This window comes from Chiloscyllium plagiosum, unplaced genomic scaffold, assembly GCF_037043375.1.
Source record: "Chiloscyllium plagiosum isolate Xiang-an unplaced genomic scaffold, Cpla_swu_hap1 HiC_scaffold_42, whole genome shotgun sequence".
NCBI classification, from domain to species: domain Eukaryota; kingdom Metazoa; phylum Chordata; class Chondrichthyes; order Orectolobiformes; family Hemiscylliidae; genus Chiloscyllium; species Chiloscyllium plagiosum.
The window spans coordinates 35452083-35468407 of record NW_028270180.1 but is presented as its reverse complement, the minus strand read 5'-3'; the positions used below and the strand labels follow the sequence as shown (position 1 = coordinate 35468407).

Here is a 16325-nt window from a genome sequence, read left to right as displayed (position 1 = left end):
TTACAGTAAGACAAAAGAGCATGCATCGGCCATTTGGCCGTCAGGTCTGACCTGCCATAGCTAATCTGATAAATTTACACATTTCTGCTTTTACCCATAATCCTCAATTTGCCTTGTATAGATTAGATTAGATTAGATTAGATTACAGTATGGAAACAGGCCCTTCGGCCCAACAAGTCCACACTGACACGCCGAAGCGAAACCCACCCATACCCCTACATTTACCCCTTACCTAACACTACGGGCAATTTAGTATGGCCAATTCACCTAACCTGCACATCTTTGGACTGTGGGAGAAAACCGGAGCACCCGGAGGAAACCCACGCAGACACGGGGAGAACGTGCAAACTCCACACAGTCAGTCGCCTGAGTCGGGAATTGAACCCGGGTCTCTGGCGCTGCGAGGCAGCAGTGCTAACCACTGTGCCACCGTGCCGCCCACTAGTTTCATTCTTGACTTCAATCTCCATGTAACCATGTCTCCATAATGGCTCTAGGATCATACCTCCACCATTAACCTCAATTTGTGGCATCAATTCACTTATGTTGCTCTGATTAGCACACAAATTTAAGTAACAAGTCATTCATTTTGCATTTTTGCCATTTTCCCTCCTTTGGTTGTATTGCTTTTTTTAAAATGCTTGTGCATTCTGTTCCTGTCTGTCCTACCCCAGGTTTTGTTACCTAACTAGGTGGCCTGCAATGCTACCATATCCTTTTGCTATATAAGCCTATGTTTCCCCTTTGTTTTACTTGTCGTTTGCTGCTTTGCAAAGCCTTTGATGTCCTTGAGTTAGGAAATATGTTTGGCTGAAACCTAGTGATAATGTCACTCTATCGGTATTCTGGGCCTTGAGTCTGATGTCCTAATAATGTGGTTTTGAATTCCACCATAGCAAATGGAAAAACTTAAAATCAATAAAGAAGCCTGGAGTTAAAAGCGCGAGTCTAATGGCAATCATGTAACTTTTTTTTAATTGTAAAAGCCTATATGGTTCAGTAGTGCCCTTTTAGTGAAGAAAATCTGCTGTCCTTATCTGGTCTGGTCTCCATGTGACTCCAGACCCATAACAATTTGGTTGACTCTTCATTGCCATCTGGCAGTTTGGGATGACAGTTGAGAGTGTGGTGCTGGAAAAGCACAGCAGGTCAGGCAGCATCCTAGGAGCAGGCGAATCAGTGTCTTGGGGATGAGCCCTTCATCGGAATCTTCAGGCTTATACCTGAAACATTGATTCTCCTGCTCCTCAGATGCTGCCTGACATGCTATACTTTGCCAGCAGCACACACTCGACTCTGATCTCCATCATCTGCAATCCGCACTTTCTCCCCGTGTGGGATGACAATAAATGTCATCCATGACACTTAGATTGCATGAACTGATTAAAAATAAAGTACAACTTTATCATTTTATTTTGCTTTGAATTCTTATATTGACATTTTTCTGATTTGCTGAATGATACCTTTTAATAATGAAAAATATTTTGATTTTGGTGCATCATATTGTCTATGCATTCTTATTTTAATTATAGATAATGAGGTGTATGCTTGGGGCAATAATTCTATGGGACAATGTGGTCAAGGAAACTCAACTGGGCCAATCACAAAACCTAAAAAAGTGATTGCTTTGGATGGAGTAGCATGTCAGCAGGTTTCTGCTGGAACTTCCCACAGCTTAACTTGGACAGCATTACCAAGAGACAGGTTAGAAAATGAAACAAAAATTCCCTCAACAGTATTTTGGACAAATTCCTATTTTGACAGAATGTTCAGCACTCTCTCTGTTTTGTTACAACAGACAAGTTGTAGCTTGGCACCGACCTTACTGTGTTGATTTAGAAGAAAGCACTTTTTCTCACCTTCGGTCATTTCTTGAATGGTACTGTGATGGAATCAATAGTGAAGTTCCACCTGTCCCTTTCCCGTCATCCAGGTATGATTGGCTGTTATAAGGTCTAGTGAGTTTTATTTACATGTTTTGTTAATGTGTTCAGATTTAGTGCCTTCATTTTAGAGCAAATGTGTTAACCAATCCAGTTTCAAATCAAATTATTAAATAACTGTAGACTAATATCTTGGTAATCTTGAGTTTGGGAATTACAACAATATTTGGATTTGTTTTTGATGTCAGTATCAAATACAAAGTATTTTGTATTTGAAAGATTGTTTAAATGCGTTGGTGTACGTTTCACAATTAAGTGATGATTTGTTTGGACACCATTTAATATTTTCAAGCTGCATTGCTATTATAAATTCTTACATTCACCAAATGGAATTTAAGGTTTAAATCAAATTCATTTTGACTATTTTTAAAAATAGGGAGCATCACAATTTTCTTAAGCTTTGTCTCAAGCTACTGTCTAATCATCTGGCACTGGCTGTAGCTGGCGGTGTGGCCACCAGTATTCTTGGGAGACAGGCCAGGCCACTGCGAAATCTATTGTTCAGATTAATGGACTCATCTGTACCAGATGAAATCCAAGAGGTGAGTTATTTCATAACAGTTTTTCTTTATTTGAATTGCTATTGCCCTTAATTACAGCACTGTTGAGATATTTGGTTTTGGTGCCGAGGCTTAATCTCAGTGTGGGCCTTTTCCTCCGAGAGATGATCATGTAGCAAATCCATTAGCTGACCTATGTGAGGCAAGTTCAGCGAGAAGTACTGCATCGTTAGATGGTTGTTAAGTGTTGTAGGTCATTGTTTTCAAAGTTGGTACCTGTTGTCAAGCTGTTGTCATTGATATAGTGATTTCACTAATGTAATATCACCATTTCCCCTTGCTGTTACCTAGTACCTTCTGTGTTTCTTGTCTCAGGTCTTCATGTCATGCTTACAAGAAATCTTAAAATGGAGCTTTGAAGGAGCCTGTCTTCTGGTTCCTGTTATATTCTTAGATTAATACAGCGCAGAGAAAGCCTTTTGGCCCATTGCGTCTATACTGACATAACTACCACTAAAGGTGTGCTAATCCCAATTTCTTGCACTTGTCCCATATACTTGAATGTTATGAAGTTTCAAGTGCTCATCCAGATATTTTTAAAATGTTCTAAGGTTTCTGGCCTCTAGTACATTCCCAGGTTCCTGTGTCCCAGATTCTCTCAAATCTCTTCTGAATCTCCTGCCCCTTAGCTGACATTCCTTCGTGATTGACCCCCTCAACCAAGGGCAACAGCTGCTCCTTACTCATCATGTTGTTATCCCTTATAATCTTATGCACTTCAATCAGCCTTCTCCATTCTAAAGAAAATAATCAAAGCCTATCTAGCCTCCCTACAGCTGCATTGCTCCATCCCAGGCAACATCCTGGTGAACCTCCTCTGTACCCACTGTAGTACTATCACATCTTTCCCTAGTGAAGTGACCAGCACTTCCAGCTTTGCCTTAACTAACTCTCTATAACTCCAACACTACCTCCTTGTTCTTGTACTCAATGCCATGACAGATGAAAGCAAGTCTCATTCCTGATGAAGGACTTATGCCTGAAACATCGATTCTCCTGCTTCTCGGATGCTGCCTGACCTGCTGTCCTTTTTCAGCACCACACTTTCGACTCTGATCTCCGGCATCTGCAGTCCTCATTTTCTCCCGATGAAAGCAAGTGTCTCATATGCCTCCTTCACAATCCTATTTTCATGCTGTGCCAACTTCAGGGATCTGTGAATATCCCGAAGATCCCTCTGTTCCTCTAAGCTACCCAATGTAGCATTCACTAAATACTACTTTATCTTGTTTCTTCCCAAGTGCATTCACTTAATACCATCTGCCACTTGTTTGCTCATCTGATCATCCTATCTGTATTTTACTGTGACCTATAACCATCTTCCTCACTATTACCTACTCTACCAATCTTGGTGTCATCTGCAAATTTGCTTAACAGTCCCCCCACATTTTCAACTGTATCATTTATGGATATAACCAATAATAAGGGTCCCATGTAATAATTCTTGTGGTACACCTCAGGACATTGGCCTCCAGTCACTCGAACAGCCTTCTACCACTACCCTTTGTGTCTTATTACTGGGCCAGTTTCTGATCAACCTCACCATGTTTCCGTCACTTCTATGTGCTTTAACCTTCTCAATCAGTCTCCCACATGGAACCGTGTCAAAAGCTTTGCTAAAATCCATATAAACTACATCGATTGAACTTCCCTCATCCATACATTTGATTACATGTCCAAAACATTCTAACATTTCTAAGGCCTTGCTTCTGATAAAGCCATGTTGGCTATCTGTAATTAACCCATGCCTTTCCAAGTGGGTATTAATTTGTGCCTTCAGAATTTTTTTGCAATAGTTTCCCTACCAGTGACTTGAGACTCGCTGCTTTTCTCATCTGGCAAATTTAGTTGAGCCAGCGAAGTTGCCACTGTTGACTGCTGGAATACTTGGGTGATGTGCCTATGAGAAGGCTGTCAAGTTGAAGATTTTTGTCTGTCCAGGAGGTGCCAAAAATATGTCATTAAAATTGAAGATCAAAACTTGAGCTTCCTTTTTTTATGGCTGCAAGCTATTTATTTAGAAAATCATAGGATTCCTACAATATTGCACCAAACCATTCAGTCTATTAAGTCCACACCAACTCTCTAAATTGCATCACACTGAGACCAAACCCCTACACTATCCCTGTAACCCTGCATTTTCCATGACCAATCTAACTAATCCACACATCTTTGAACTGTGGGTGGAAATTGGAGCACCTGGAGGAAACCGACGCAGACTCTGGGAGAAGGTGCAGACTCCAAATTGACTGTCACCTGAGACTGGAATCGAACCTGCGTCCCTGCAGTGCTAACCACTGAGCCACCATGCTGCCCCATTCTTCACAGCTGAGAATGGAGGTCATTGTTGTCGTGAGAGTGAGCTTATTGTTTTTCCAAACATGTTTTGAACTTAACAAAAATGGGAACTGCTTTTCATGTTTAGTGCTGAGTTCTTCATCAATTAATGTTGCCATGAATCTGTTGATCACTTGGACACAAACACTTCATATAAACTGTCATCTCTCATTCTGTGTTTGACTGTCCTAAAGCTCTGGCATGGTTGACTTAAATGCGATCCATCATCACTTGAAATGGAAAACACCATTGCTGCCTTAGTAAACAGGCATACAGCAAGAACAGAATTGTAGAAGATTTATTCTGTCGGATATATATGATGCAAACAATGTCTTTTGAATAAAAAGAACTAACATAAGAGCTTGAAACTTCCACAGATTAATCTCATTCTTCAACAGGCATTCTTCAAGCTTCTGCAGGACTTGTTTTATTTAACTGATTGAATGGCTGCCCTTGTTTTCCTGTTGTGGTGAAAGAAAACATCTTTCTCACTTGCCTGCAAAGGGAAGTAATTAGGTCAATGTGGTGGTTCATGGCCTGTCAGTATTTATTAAGTGAACGGCTAAAGGTTTTAATTTGTGACTGGTCAAACAAATTTCCCCTTGAAGTTTTTGCCCAGAACTTAATTAGAGAGGTGATAGAAAAGGGTCAGTTTCTTTCTGGGGCCAATCTACCTACTTAGTTGCCCTCCCTCCTCACCTTTCAGTGAGGAAAAAAAATCATACCCCAGTTGTGTTTACAATGAATGATGAACAGTGTTTTGTGCATTTTTTTGGTTTTGAAGGAACAATTGAATCAGCTCAAATTAGTTTGGAGAAAAAGAAGTTACCTCTTGTTATCTATGAAATGTTTATATTGATTTTGAAGAAAGTGTGAAACATAATTGTTTAGATGTATGTACCTGTATACTTTAAAATAGACTTGAGTTTTTTCTTGGTGTTTTAGGCTGTTATAGAGACATTGTCTGTTGGCGCTACAATGTTACTTCCACCATTGCGAGAAAGAATGGAGCTGCTACATTCGCTACTTCCACAGGGCCCTGATAGATGGGAAAGTTTAACTAAAGGACAAGTAAGAATTTTTTTTTTTTGGATTTTGCATTGATTATTAAGATCATTAACATTGTTTAAAACTGAGAAACCTTGATTATCTGAATACCAGGGGCGGGTTGGGGGTCGGACCAGGGCGGTGTTGGATGCAGTGTGCTGTTGCCTAGTCTCCTGAATGGGGAGCAGTTAGCAAGTGCTCGCTGTCAATCCCATTGAACTGATGGGGGGTGAACTTCAGCAATGCTGCAGGTCCCTTACACACAAGTGTGTCTGCTCAGAATAAACCCTGAGACACAGAGAAGGAGCAAGGCAGGCAGAGCGAGGAAAAAGAAAAGTTCAGAAAACTTCGAGTCCCAGAGGAGAGGCATTGAATCAAACCACCAAATAATCAATTATCCGAACAAAATACTGTCTGCCCATCTTGTTCGAATAATCGAGGTTCCTCTATATTTTGTTGTGAAATTGCGAAACTATTCACACTGACTTAACAACCTCTCTGCTGATGAAATAAGTCATTCCTAGAAATCCACCCAGGTCCCTCATTACATTTTTAAAGCTCAAAGGCAAATTTCCCTCTTTCTTCTTTGTCTTAAACAACTCAAAGCAATTCCATGTTTCTTCATAATCATTTTCTATCCCTGTAAATATTCCCATTAACCTCTTCTTCAGTGCACTAGTACTCTGCCTGTAATGTGATGAGAATTGTCTGCTATACATTACAACTATATGTTATGTAGTGTTATTCCTTTCTGTTATATGTCAACAAATAATTGAAAACATCCGAAAAGTATTACTTAAATTTCATTAATCCATTGGTGTGCAATGTTCTCCATTCCCCCATACATCTCAGAATCTTTCCATGTGTTATTAATTCCCTTATCTTGATTGTTCTACCTGAACCCATTACATCTCAATTCTCTAGCTTTGTTTGCTGCCAGTTGCTAAAACGTCACATGCATCTATCCACATTTTCAGGTCCTGTGTTTAAAGGTTGTTCATATAAGTTGTGTTGTGATATCCAGATGTACTAAATAGAGCAGTTCTAGAGGCCATTTTCAGTCAATGGATTTAATTATGATTTGTGCATCAAATTAATTTTTATATTATTTAAAAAGCAAAATGGATTTCCCTTTCTGGCTATTTGTTACTCAGATTATTTATACAATTCTTTTGACATGGTACTTTAATTGAATAACAACCTTTTTATAAATTTAACAGCCTTTTATACATACAGCAGTTGAATCCCTTTTTTCTCTTAGTAGTGATCTGATATTGTCAGAGACGTGAAGCACTGATTATAAAATTTATAACGACAGTTATTTTGAATTTTATCCAAGCACGATCAAATCTTTGTCTCCTGGAATTGTAAAATATGGTTATGAATGTTAAAACAGTAAGCGTTCACAACAGTTGATGCTTCCCTTCATCACCTCAATTAACCTCCCATTTGTCTCCCTAAATGGTCAGACTGTTTATAGTGTCATGTACAGCATGGAAACAAACCCCTCGGTCCAACTCGTCCATGCTGACCAGATATCCCAACAAACTCTAGTCCCACCTGCCAGTACCTAGCCCCTAACCCTCCAAACCCTTCCTATTCATATATCCATCCAGATGCCTTTTAAACGTTGCGATTGTACTAGCCTCCACCACTTCCTCTGGCAGCTCATTCCATACACATACCACCCTCTGAGTGAAAACGTTGCCTCTTAGGTCTCTTTTCTATCTTTCCCTTCTCGCCCTAAACCTATGCCCTCTAGTTCTGGACTCCCCACCCCAGGGAAAAGACTTTGTCTATTTATCCTATCCATGTCCCTCATGATTTTATAAACCTCTATAAGGTCACCCCTCAGCCTCCAATGCTCCAGGGAAAACAGCCCCAGCCTATTCAACCTCTCCCTATAGTTCAAATCCTCCAACCCTGGCAACATCCTTGTAAATCTTTTCTAAACCCTTTTCAGTTTCACAACATCTTTCTGAGAGGAAGGAGACCAGAATTGCACACAGTATTCCAACACTGGCTTATCTAATGTCCTGTACAGCCATAACATGACCTCCCAACTCCTGTACTCAATACTCTGACCAGTAAAGGAAAGCATACCAAACGTCGCCTTCACTATCTTATTTACCTGCGACTCCACTTTCAAGGAGCTATGAACCTGCACTCCAAGATCTCTTTGTTCAGCAACACTTACCATTAAGTGTATAAGTCCTGCTAAGATTTGGTTTCCCAAAATGCAGCACCTCGCATTTATCTAGATTAAACTCCATCTGCCACTTCTCAGCCCATTGACCCATCTGATCAAGATCCCATTGTAATCTAAGGTGACCTTCTTCACTGTCCATTGCACCTCCAATTTTGGTGTCATCAGCAAACTTACTAACTATACATATTATGCTCACATCCAAATCATTTGTATAAATGATGAAAAGTAGTGGACACAGCACCCATCCTTGTGGCACTCCACTGGTCACAGGCCTCCAGCCTGAAAAACAACCCTCCACCACCACCCTCTGTCTTCTACCTTTGAGCTAGTACTATATCCAAATGCGACCTCCACTGTTGAATGAGCATAAATTTGCCTCTTTCGACTTGAGCTTCTCTGAACCATATTGCCAATATATTTCCTCACACTAGGTCCTGTGCACCAACCACCATGTGCTTGCTGACCTACATTTGCCTCTCGTTCAACAACATGTTCTTAAAACTTTTATCCATATTCTCAAGTGCCTCCATGACCTTTTCCTGTTTTCCTGTGTAATCTTCTCCAACCCAACAAAAATTCCCAATTTTAATTACCCTGCTGTTGCCAATCATACATTTAGTTGCTGAGGCCCTAAGTTTTAGAATTCCCTCCCTTAAAACCTGCATCTTATTTTCCTCCTTCAAAATTCCCCAAAACAAAATCTCTTTGAACAAGCTTGTGATAATTTGCCCAAATATTGTGCACTGATGTCAAGTTGTGTTTGATAATGCTGTTGTGCTAGGAAGAATCTTAAATTCATTTTAAGGTTATTTATTTTACTACATTAAATGAGCTATATAAATGCAAGTTATTTTCAAAGAGCTGTAAACAACAAATCATCAAATTTACTAAATATGAACATTTTCCAGTTCATATAGCTGTAATTTGCAGTGTGGTTTAATTTGCCCAGTAATTGGCTATAGCAAAGAAAATATATAAACTGCAAAATTACTAACACAACCTTTTGACTTTTTAATACTAATTTGCAGTGTTTAATTGTGTAGCAGCTATGCATTGATTTAATATAAATATCACCTTTATTTCCAGAGGATGCAATTGGATATTATTCTTACAAGCCTACAAGACCATACCCATGTAGCTTCTTTGCTGGGCTATAGCTCACCTTCTGATGTTGAAGCCACCTCTACAGGACAAAATTACAGCAGCTTCCTTGATCCCTCATTCAACTCCCAATCCAGTCATCCCGATACCCATCTGGCAGAAATCTTGATGAAGACCCTACTAAGGAATTTAGGATTCTATACTGTAAGAAGCTTTCTATTTGTTAGCAACTCTTTCAGATAAGTTCTTGCTTAATCTGTACTATAAAATCCTTAATCTGACGAGACTTGTGTTTATCTGATTTTTCTTAATTTAGCTGATTATCCTGAAGTACAGATTTTATTTTCAATTTTTTAATCAAATATTTAATTCCTGCTGGTAATGTGGGCTTGTTATATATGTTGGATATATGAATTAAGCTTTGAGCTCTTTCAGTCAAATGATTTCTTGGGAAGACTTGTTTTCTCAATTTATATTAAATGTCCATCAACATAATTTGAGGGAGTTTGGATCAAAGAAAGATAAAAGTACAACCAGAAAATTTGGGTTGCAAAATTGTGTTAAATTGAAGAAAATAGACAATTTTGTAAAATGACATGTTCTTCATTACTCTATAGGAAGACTCTACATAGGGAGGCAACGTACTCCTAAATGTTTTTTTTAGACTGCTCTCAGTCTTCTCTGTATGTTTCTTTTTAACAATTGGAAATTCTCCCATTCTACATTGTATCATGTCATTATAATTGTGTTAAATCTAGTTCATAATATTACACTGTTAATGCTCTTAATAGGATCAGGCTTTTGGAGAACTGGAAAAAAACAGTGACAAGCAGCTTCTGGGGACATCATCTGCAGAAAACTGCCAGCCAGCTCATTTGCATGAACTTCTGTGCTCTCTCCAGAAGCAACTCTTGGCATATTGTCACATCAACAGTGTCAGTGAGGTATAAATGTGGACCTTTACTTGGAAAATGTAGTTTTGAGATATTTTCGGCTCATCTTTATTGATGACTTAAGTTTGTTTTTTTTCTAATTTAGAGCTCCAGTAGTGTAGCTTTATTGCACAAACATCTACAGCTCTTACTGCCTCATGCGACTGAAATTTACTCCCGTTCTGCGACACTGTTGAAAGAAAGCTCCTGGAATGGGAGTGTCAGGGACAAGCTTCAAGGTATTGGTGACTTGTTTACTTTTACTTCTTTTTTCTTCTTTTTTTGCTGTAATAATAGAACACAGCTTCATTAGCAATTTTGTTAACTTTTTTGAAGCGATTAAAATCTTGTAGGACTGCTCTCAGTCTTCTTTATCTCCATTAGTTTAGTCTTCCATTGCTTTGCATCAGTCTTGCCCTGCAGTAGTCCCATAGTTTAAACACACTCTGAATAAAAAAGTTTTTTTTTAATTTCCTTTTGAATAAGTTAGTGACTAGCTGATATTTACAGCTCTGATGCTTATCTCGCCTTTGAGTAATCGTAATGTCTGTCAGGTTCTTTCATAAACTTAAAAAACTTTCTATCAAGTCAACTTGTAGACCTACTGAGGTCCATTTTTCATAGTTCTTGATAACCATTTTCTTGAATGTATTTTGTCAATCATTCTTTTGTCAATCAGGAAACCAGCCTTATTTCAGTTATGTACTTTTCAGTGTTGTAATCCATTTGCTATTGTTAGTATCAATATTGAATGTAATTTCTAAAAATCAAATCTGTTGTCCCATAGTTGCAGATTCCTGAATGATCATCCACATAAGGGCATTCTGATTCCTCACAATGGCCCACTATTGCATTTCTTTACCACCGGACTTGTGTTTATGCTACTGCCAAGAACCTCATGTTTGCGTTGAACTAATCACAGATGTCCAAAGCCCGGAGAGTGCGCTCTCTGATTTTATGAATCTGATTTGTTGCTATCGTTCAAACTCCTTTGCTGGGTTTATGTGAATCTTATATTTGAGCCCCTCATGACTGTTGAACTGGAAAATTAAGTGGAGAATGTGTGATTTAGATGAGTGAAAATAGTAAATCCGGTCCAATCTTCAGAAATGGAATGCTTTATGCTTATTTTTCCCTGTTGTTTGTTGTAGTCTACAATGTTATAAATCAGATGGGTGGGTGGCACAGTGGCACAGTGGTTAGCACTGCTGCCTCACAGCACCAGAGACCCGGGTTCAATTCCCGCCTCAGGCGACTGACTGTGTGGAGTTTGCACGTTCTCCCCGTGTCTGCGTGGGTTTCCTCCGGGTGCTCCGGTTTCCTCCCACAGTCCAAAGATGTGCAGGTCAGGTGAATTGGCCATGCTAAATTGCCCGTAGTGTTAGGTAAGGGGTAAATGTAGGGTTATGGGTGGGTTACGCTTCGGCGGGTCGGTGAGGACTTGTTGGGCCAAAGGGCCTGTTTCCACACTGTTAGGTAATCTAATCAGATGAAATCTTTAGATGTTTCTTTCATATACCTTTACAGTATTGTTTGTCTTGCAGGTGTCCTGTATGGATCAGCAGCAGGGAGCATGCTGTGTCAGATCATTAACTCTTTACTGTTACTGCCTGTCTCTGTGGCACGACCATTGCTAAGCCAGCTACTAGATTTATTGCCATCATTGGATAGCTTAAACCGACTTTTACCAGCTGCGGCCCATTTAGAGGAACAGGAGTTGCAGTGGCCACTGCATGGTAAGCGATGTGCTCAGGCACTTGGATCGTATCTAATGCTGTAACTTCATAATATTGTAACCCTGGTGCATGGCAGACTGTGCTGCAGTAACAAGAAATAAGAGGAAACAAACAGGAACAGATCTGCTTTTGTAACTTAAATCCTGCAGTTTCAGAAATGTAGAGAAAGGTTGTTGACATGAACTCTGTCGTGCTTCTAACTACTAACTTCTTTTGGGACTGATGCTGTAGGTACTATTGAAAGTGCTGAGCTTGATGATTTGGCAATACCTCAATCTGCTCAGCCTTGGGTGTGGCTTGTAGATTTGGAAAGAACTGCTGCACTACTTGTAGGACGTTGTCTTGGTGGAATGCTACAGGGTCCACCTCCGACTGCTGAAGAACAAGATACAATTCGTTGGCTAAAAACACCTCTTTTCAGCAATGGACTGGAAATGGATCTTCCCCAGCTAGGTAAAACTAATCATTTATTATTTTCATAGTGTCACAAATATAATGTGTCTTTCTTTCTCTCTGTCTGTCCCTCTCTGTCTGTCCCTCTCTGTCTGTCCCTCTCTGTCTGTCCCTCTCTGTCTGTCTCTGTCTCTGTCTCGGTCTCGGTCTTGTTCTTGGTCTCACTCTTTCGATCTCGCTCTCTCGCTCTCTCTCTCTTTCTGTCAGGGGTCCCTGTCTCTCTGTTCCTAGCTTGGTGTCTCTGGCTCTCTTTCTCTCTCTGTCTCTGTGTATCTCTCTTGCTCTCAGGTTTCTCTCTGTCTATCTCTGCATCGCTCTCGGTCTTGGTCTCATGTGGTCTCTCTCTTTCTCTCTGTCTAGGGTGTCTGTCTGTCTGTCTGTCTCTCTCTCTGTCTTTCTCTCTCTCTGTCTCGCTCTTGGCCTTGGTCTTGTGCGCGCACGCGCTCTCTCTGTCGAGGCTCGCTCTTGGTCTTGGTCTCGTGAGCTCTCTCTTGCTCTTGGGTGTCCGTCTCTCTGTCTGTGTCTTGCTCTTGGTCTTGTGGTCTCTCTCTCGCGCTCTCTCTTTCTCTCGCGCTCTCTCTCTCTCTCTCGCGCTCTCTCTCTCTCTCTCGCACTCTCTCTCTCTCTCTCTCTCTCTCTCTCGCGCTCTCTCTCTCTCTCTCGCGCGCGCTCTCTCTCTCTCTCTCTCTCTCTCTCGCGCGCGCTCTCTCTCTCTCTCGCGCGCTCTCTCTCTCTCGCGCTCTCTCTCTCTGTCTAGGCTTGCTCTCTCTCTGTCTGTCTCTCTCTGTCAGGGGTCAGTATCTCTCTCTGTTCCTAGCTGGTGTCTCTGGCTCTCTATCTCTCTCTCTCTCTGTTTATCTTTCTTGATCTCAGGTTTCTATCTCTCTGTCAAGGGTTTCTATCTCCCCGTCTCTGTCTCTATCTTTCGGGCGCGCTCTCTCTCTCTGTGTCTCTTGCTCTGTGTCTGTCTCTCTTTGTCATATTGTCATTGTCTCTGTCCCTTTCTGTTGTTTTTTTCTCTCTCTCTCTTGTGTCTGTCTGTTTCTCTCTCTCTCCCCCCACCCCTCCACACACTTTTGGTCTCTCTTTGTCTCTCTCTCCCCCACTTTTACTCTCTCTCTCTCTCTGGTATGTTCTGGATTCGAGCTATTGTCCACATGTTGTCAGGGCCCATAGCCTCTGCAGTATCCAGTGCCTCCAAATCCTTTCTCATATCATGTGGAGTCAGGCTTATCGGCCAAGACTGGAGGGAGCCGGGATGGATCACGATATTGTACTTCTCCTGAAAGATTGCTGCAAATGCTTTGACCTTACCAATTGTAGTGATATATTGGGCTCTTCCATGTAGAATTTATGGACCTTGCTGTTCCTCCAGTTTTTCAGTTGTCAGTTAGATGACGGTATGGGTAGATAGATAAAACAAAGATTGGCCACAATATTGACAGTTAGAATTTGGTTTGGGTTACAGAATAAGTGGATTTGTCAGATACGTAGATCTGTGGCAGATGCAATTTAGTGCTAAAAATGCGAGGTGATGTATTTTTAAAGAAGGAATAAGAGTGTATTAAATGAATGGCAGGATACTCTAAAGCTCTGAGGGATCTTGGGATGCTTGTCCACAGATCCCTAAAGGCGGCAGAATAGCTTGATAATCAGGAAAGCATACAAGATGCTTGTAATGTCAGTTGTGGCATAGATTATAAGCACATGGAGGTCATGAGTGGCATGGATAGCATAAAAAGACAAGGTCTTCCCCCTAGGGTATGGGAGACCAGAGCGAGAAGGCATAGGTTTAGGGTGAGAGGGAAAAGACTTAAAAGGGATCTAAAGGGCAACTTTTTCATGCAGAGGGTGGTGCGTGTATGGAATGAGCTGCCAGCAGAAGTGGTGGAGTCTGGTACAATTACAACATTTAAAAGGCATCTGGGTGGGTACATGAATAGAACATGGAACATTACAGCACAGTACAACCCCTTCAGCCCTCGATGTTACACCGACCAATGGAACCAATCTGAAGTCCATTTAACCTACACTATTTCATTTTCATTCATATGTTTATCCAACGATCATTTAAATGTCCTTGAAGTTGGAGGGTCTACTATGTTGCAGGCAGTGTGTTCCATGTGCCTACTACTCTCTGAGTAATGAAACTACCTCTGACATCTGTCCTACATCTATCACTCCGCAATTTAAAGCTATGTTCCCTCGTGGTAGCCATCACTGTCCAAGGAAAAATGCTCTCACTGTTCACCCTATCTAACCCTCTGATTATCTTATATGTCTTAATTAAGTCACCTCTCAACCTTGTTCTCTCTCATGAAAATAGCATCACATCCCTCCGCCTTTCCTCATAAGACCTTCCCTCTATACCAGGCAACATCCAAGTAAATCTCCTCTGAACCCTTTCCAAAGCTTCCACATTCTTCCCATAATACGGTGACCAGAACTGTATGCAGTACTCTAAATGCAGTTGAAACAAAGTTTTGTACAACTGCAACATGACCTCATGGCTCTGAAACTCATTCCTTTGAGTAATAAAAGCTAACACACTGATGCCTTCTTAACAACCTTATCGACTTGCGTGGCAACTTTCAGGGATCTATGTGCATGGACACAGATCTCTGCTCATCTACAATACCATGGATCTTACCATTAACTCAATACTCTTTATTCTTTTTGCTCCTTCCAAAGTGAATCACCTCACACTTTCTGCATTAAACTCCATTTGCCACCTCTCAGTCCAGCTCTGCAGCTTATCTATGTACCTCTGTAACCTGCAACATCCTCTGGCAATACCAAAACTTCACCAACCTTAGTGTCATCTGTGAATTTACTAACCTGTCCTTCTTCACCCACATCCAGATCATTTATGAAAATGACAAACAGCAGTGGCCCTGATCCTTGCGGTACACCACGAGTAACTGAACTCCAGGATGAAATTTTCCCATCAACCACCTCCCTCTGTCTTCTTTCAGCTAACCAATTTCTGATCGAAACCACTAAATCGCCTTCAATCCCATGCTTCCATATTTTGTGCAATAGCCGACCTTGGAGAACCTTATCAACAGCATGCTGAAATCCATATACATCACAGCAACCGCTTTACACTCATCCACCTGTTTGGTCACCTTCTCAAAGAACTCAATAAGGTTTGTCAGACACGAATTACCTTTCACAAAACAATGTTGATTATCCCTAATCAACTCATTCCTTTTTGAATGATTATGAATCCTCTTTCTTCTAACCTTTTCCAACACTTTACACACAACTAAAGTAAGGTTCACGGAAATTCTGTAAGTTTCAATCAGATCCTTTATAAACTCAATCGAGTTTAGTCCCAAATTCTTCAAACATTTCTCATTAATCTTCATTCCTGGCATCATTCTCATGAATCTCCTCTCCACTCAAAGACCAATACATCTTTCCTAAGGTGTGAAACTGAAAATTGCTCAAAGTACCTTAAATTTGGTCTGACCAGAGCCTCACAAAGCCTCCTGCTTTTATATTCTCATCCTCTCAAAATGAATGACAACATTGTATTTGCCTTCCTAATTACTGACTCAACCTGCAAGCTTACCTTAAGAGAAACCTGGACCAGGGCTCTCAAGTTCTTTTGCACTTCCAATTGCTGAGTTTTCTCCCCATTTACAAAATAGTCCATGCGTCTATTCTTTCTGCCAAAGTGCATGACCTCACGCTTTCTCACATTGTATTTCATCTGCCATGTCTTTGCCCACTCTCCTAACCTATCTGAACATTTTTGCAGCCTCCCCGCCGCCTCAATACTACCTGCCGTCCACCTATCTTTGTATCATCTGCAAACTTAGCCAGAATGCCCTCAATTCCTTCGTCTATATCATTAATGTATAAAGTGAAAAGTTGTTATCCCAACACTAACACTTGTGGATCACCACTAGTCACTGGCTTCCATCTTGAGAAGGACTGTTTTATCCCCACTCTCTGCCTTATGCCAGACAGCAAATCTCCTGTCCATGCTAGTAGCTTGC

General features: G+C 40.8%; 1 protein-coding gene across 6 annotated transcripts in view; it reads left to right on the top strand.

Moving 5' to 3' along the window:
* Window positions 1-16325, top strand: part of herc1 (HECT and RLD domain containing E3 ubiquitin protein ligase family member 1) — a 483062-nt gene that overhangs the window by 102323 nt on the left and 364414 nt on the right. For all 6 annotated transcript variants that reach the window (XM_087981970.1, XM_087981969.1, XM_087981967.1 and 3 more), the window contains exons 10-18: window positions 1533-1704; window positions 1799-1933; window positions 2320-2485; window positions 5786-5911; window positions 9183-9401; window positions 9989-10141; window positions 10236-10368; window positions 11674-11865; window positions 12097-12318. In XM_087981970.1, the coding sequence (XP_087838096.1) occupies window positions 1533-1704; window positions 1799-1933; window positions 2320-2485; window positions 5786-5911; window positions 9183-9401; window positions 9989-10141; window positions 10236-10368; window positions 11674-11865; window positions 12097-12318 (1518 nt within the window). The remainder of the gene's footprint in view (window positions 1-1532; window positions 1705-1798; window positions 1934-2319; window positions 2486-5785; window positions 5912-9182; window positions 9402-9988; window positions 10142-10235; window positions 10369-11673; window positions 11866-12096; window positions 12319-16325) is intronic.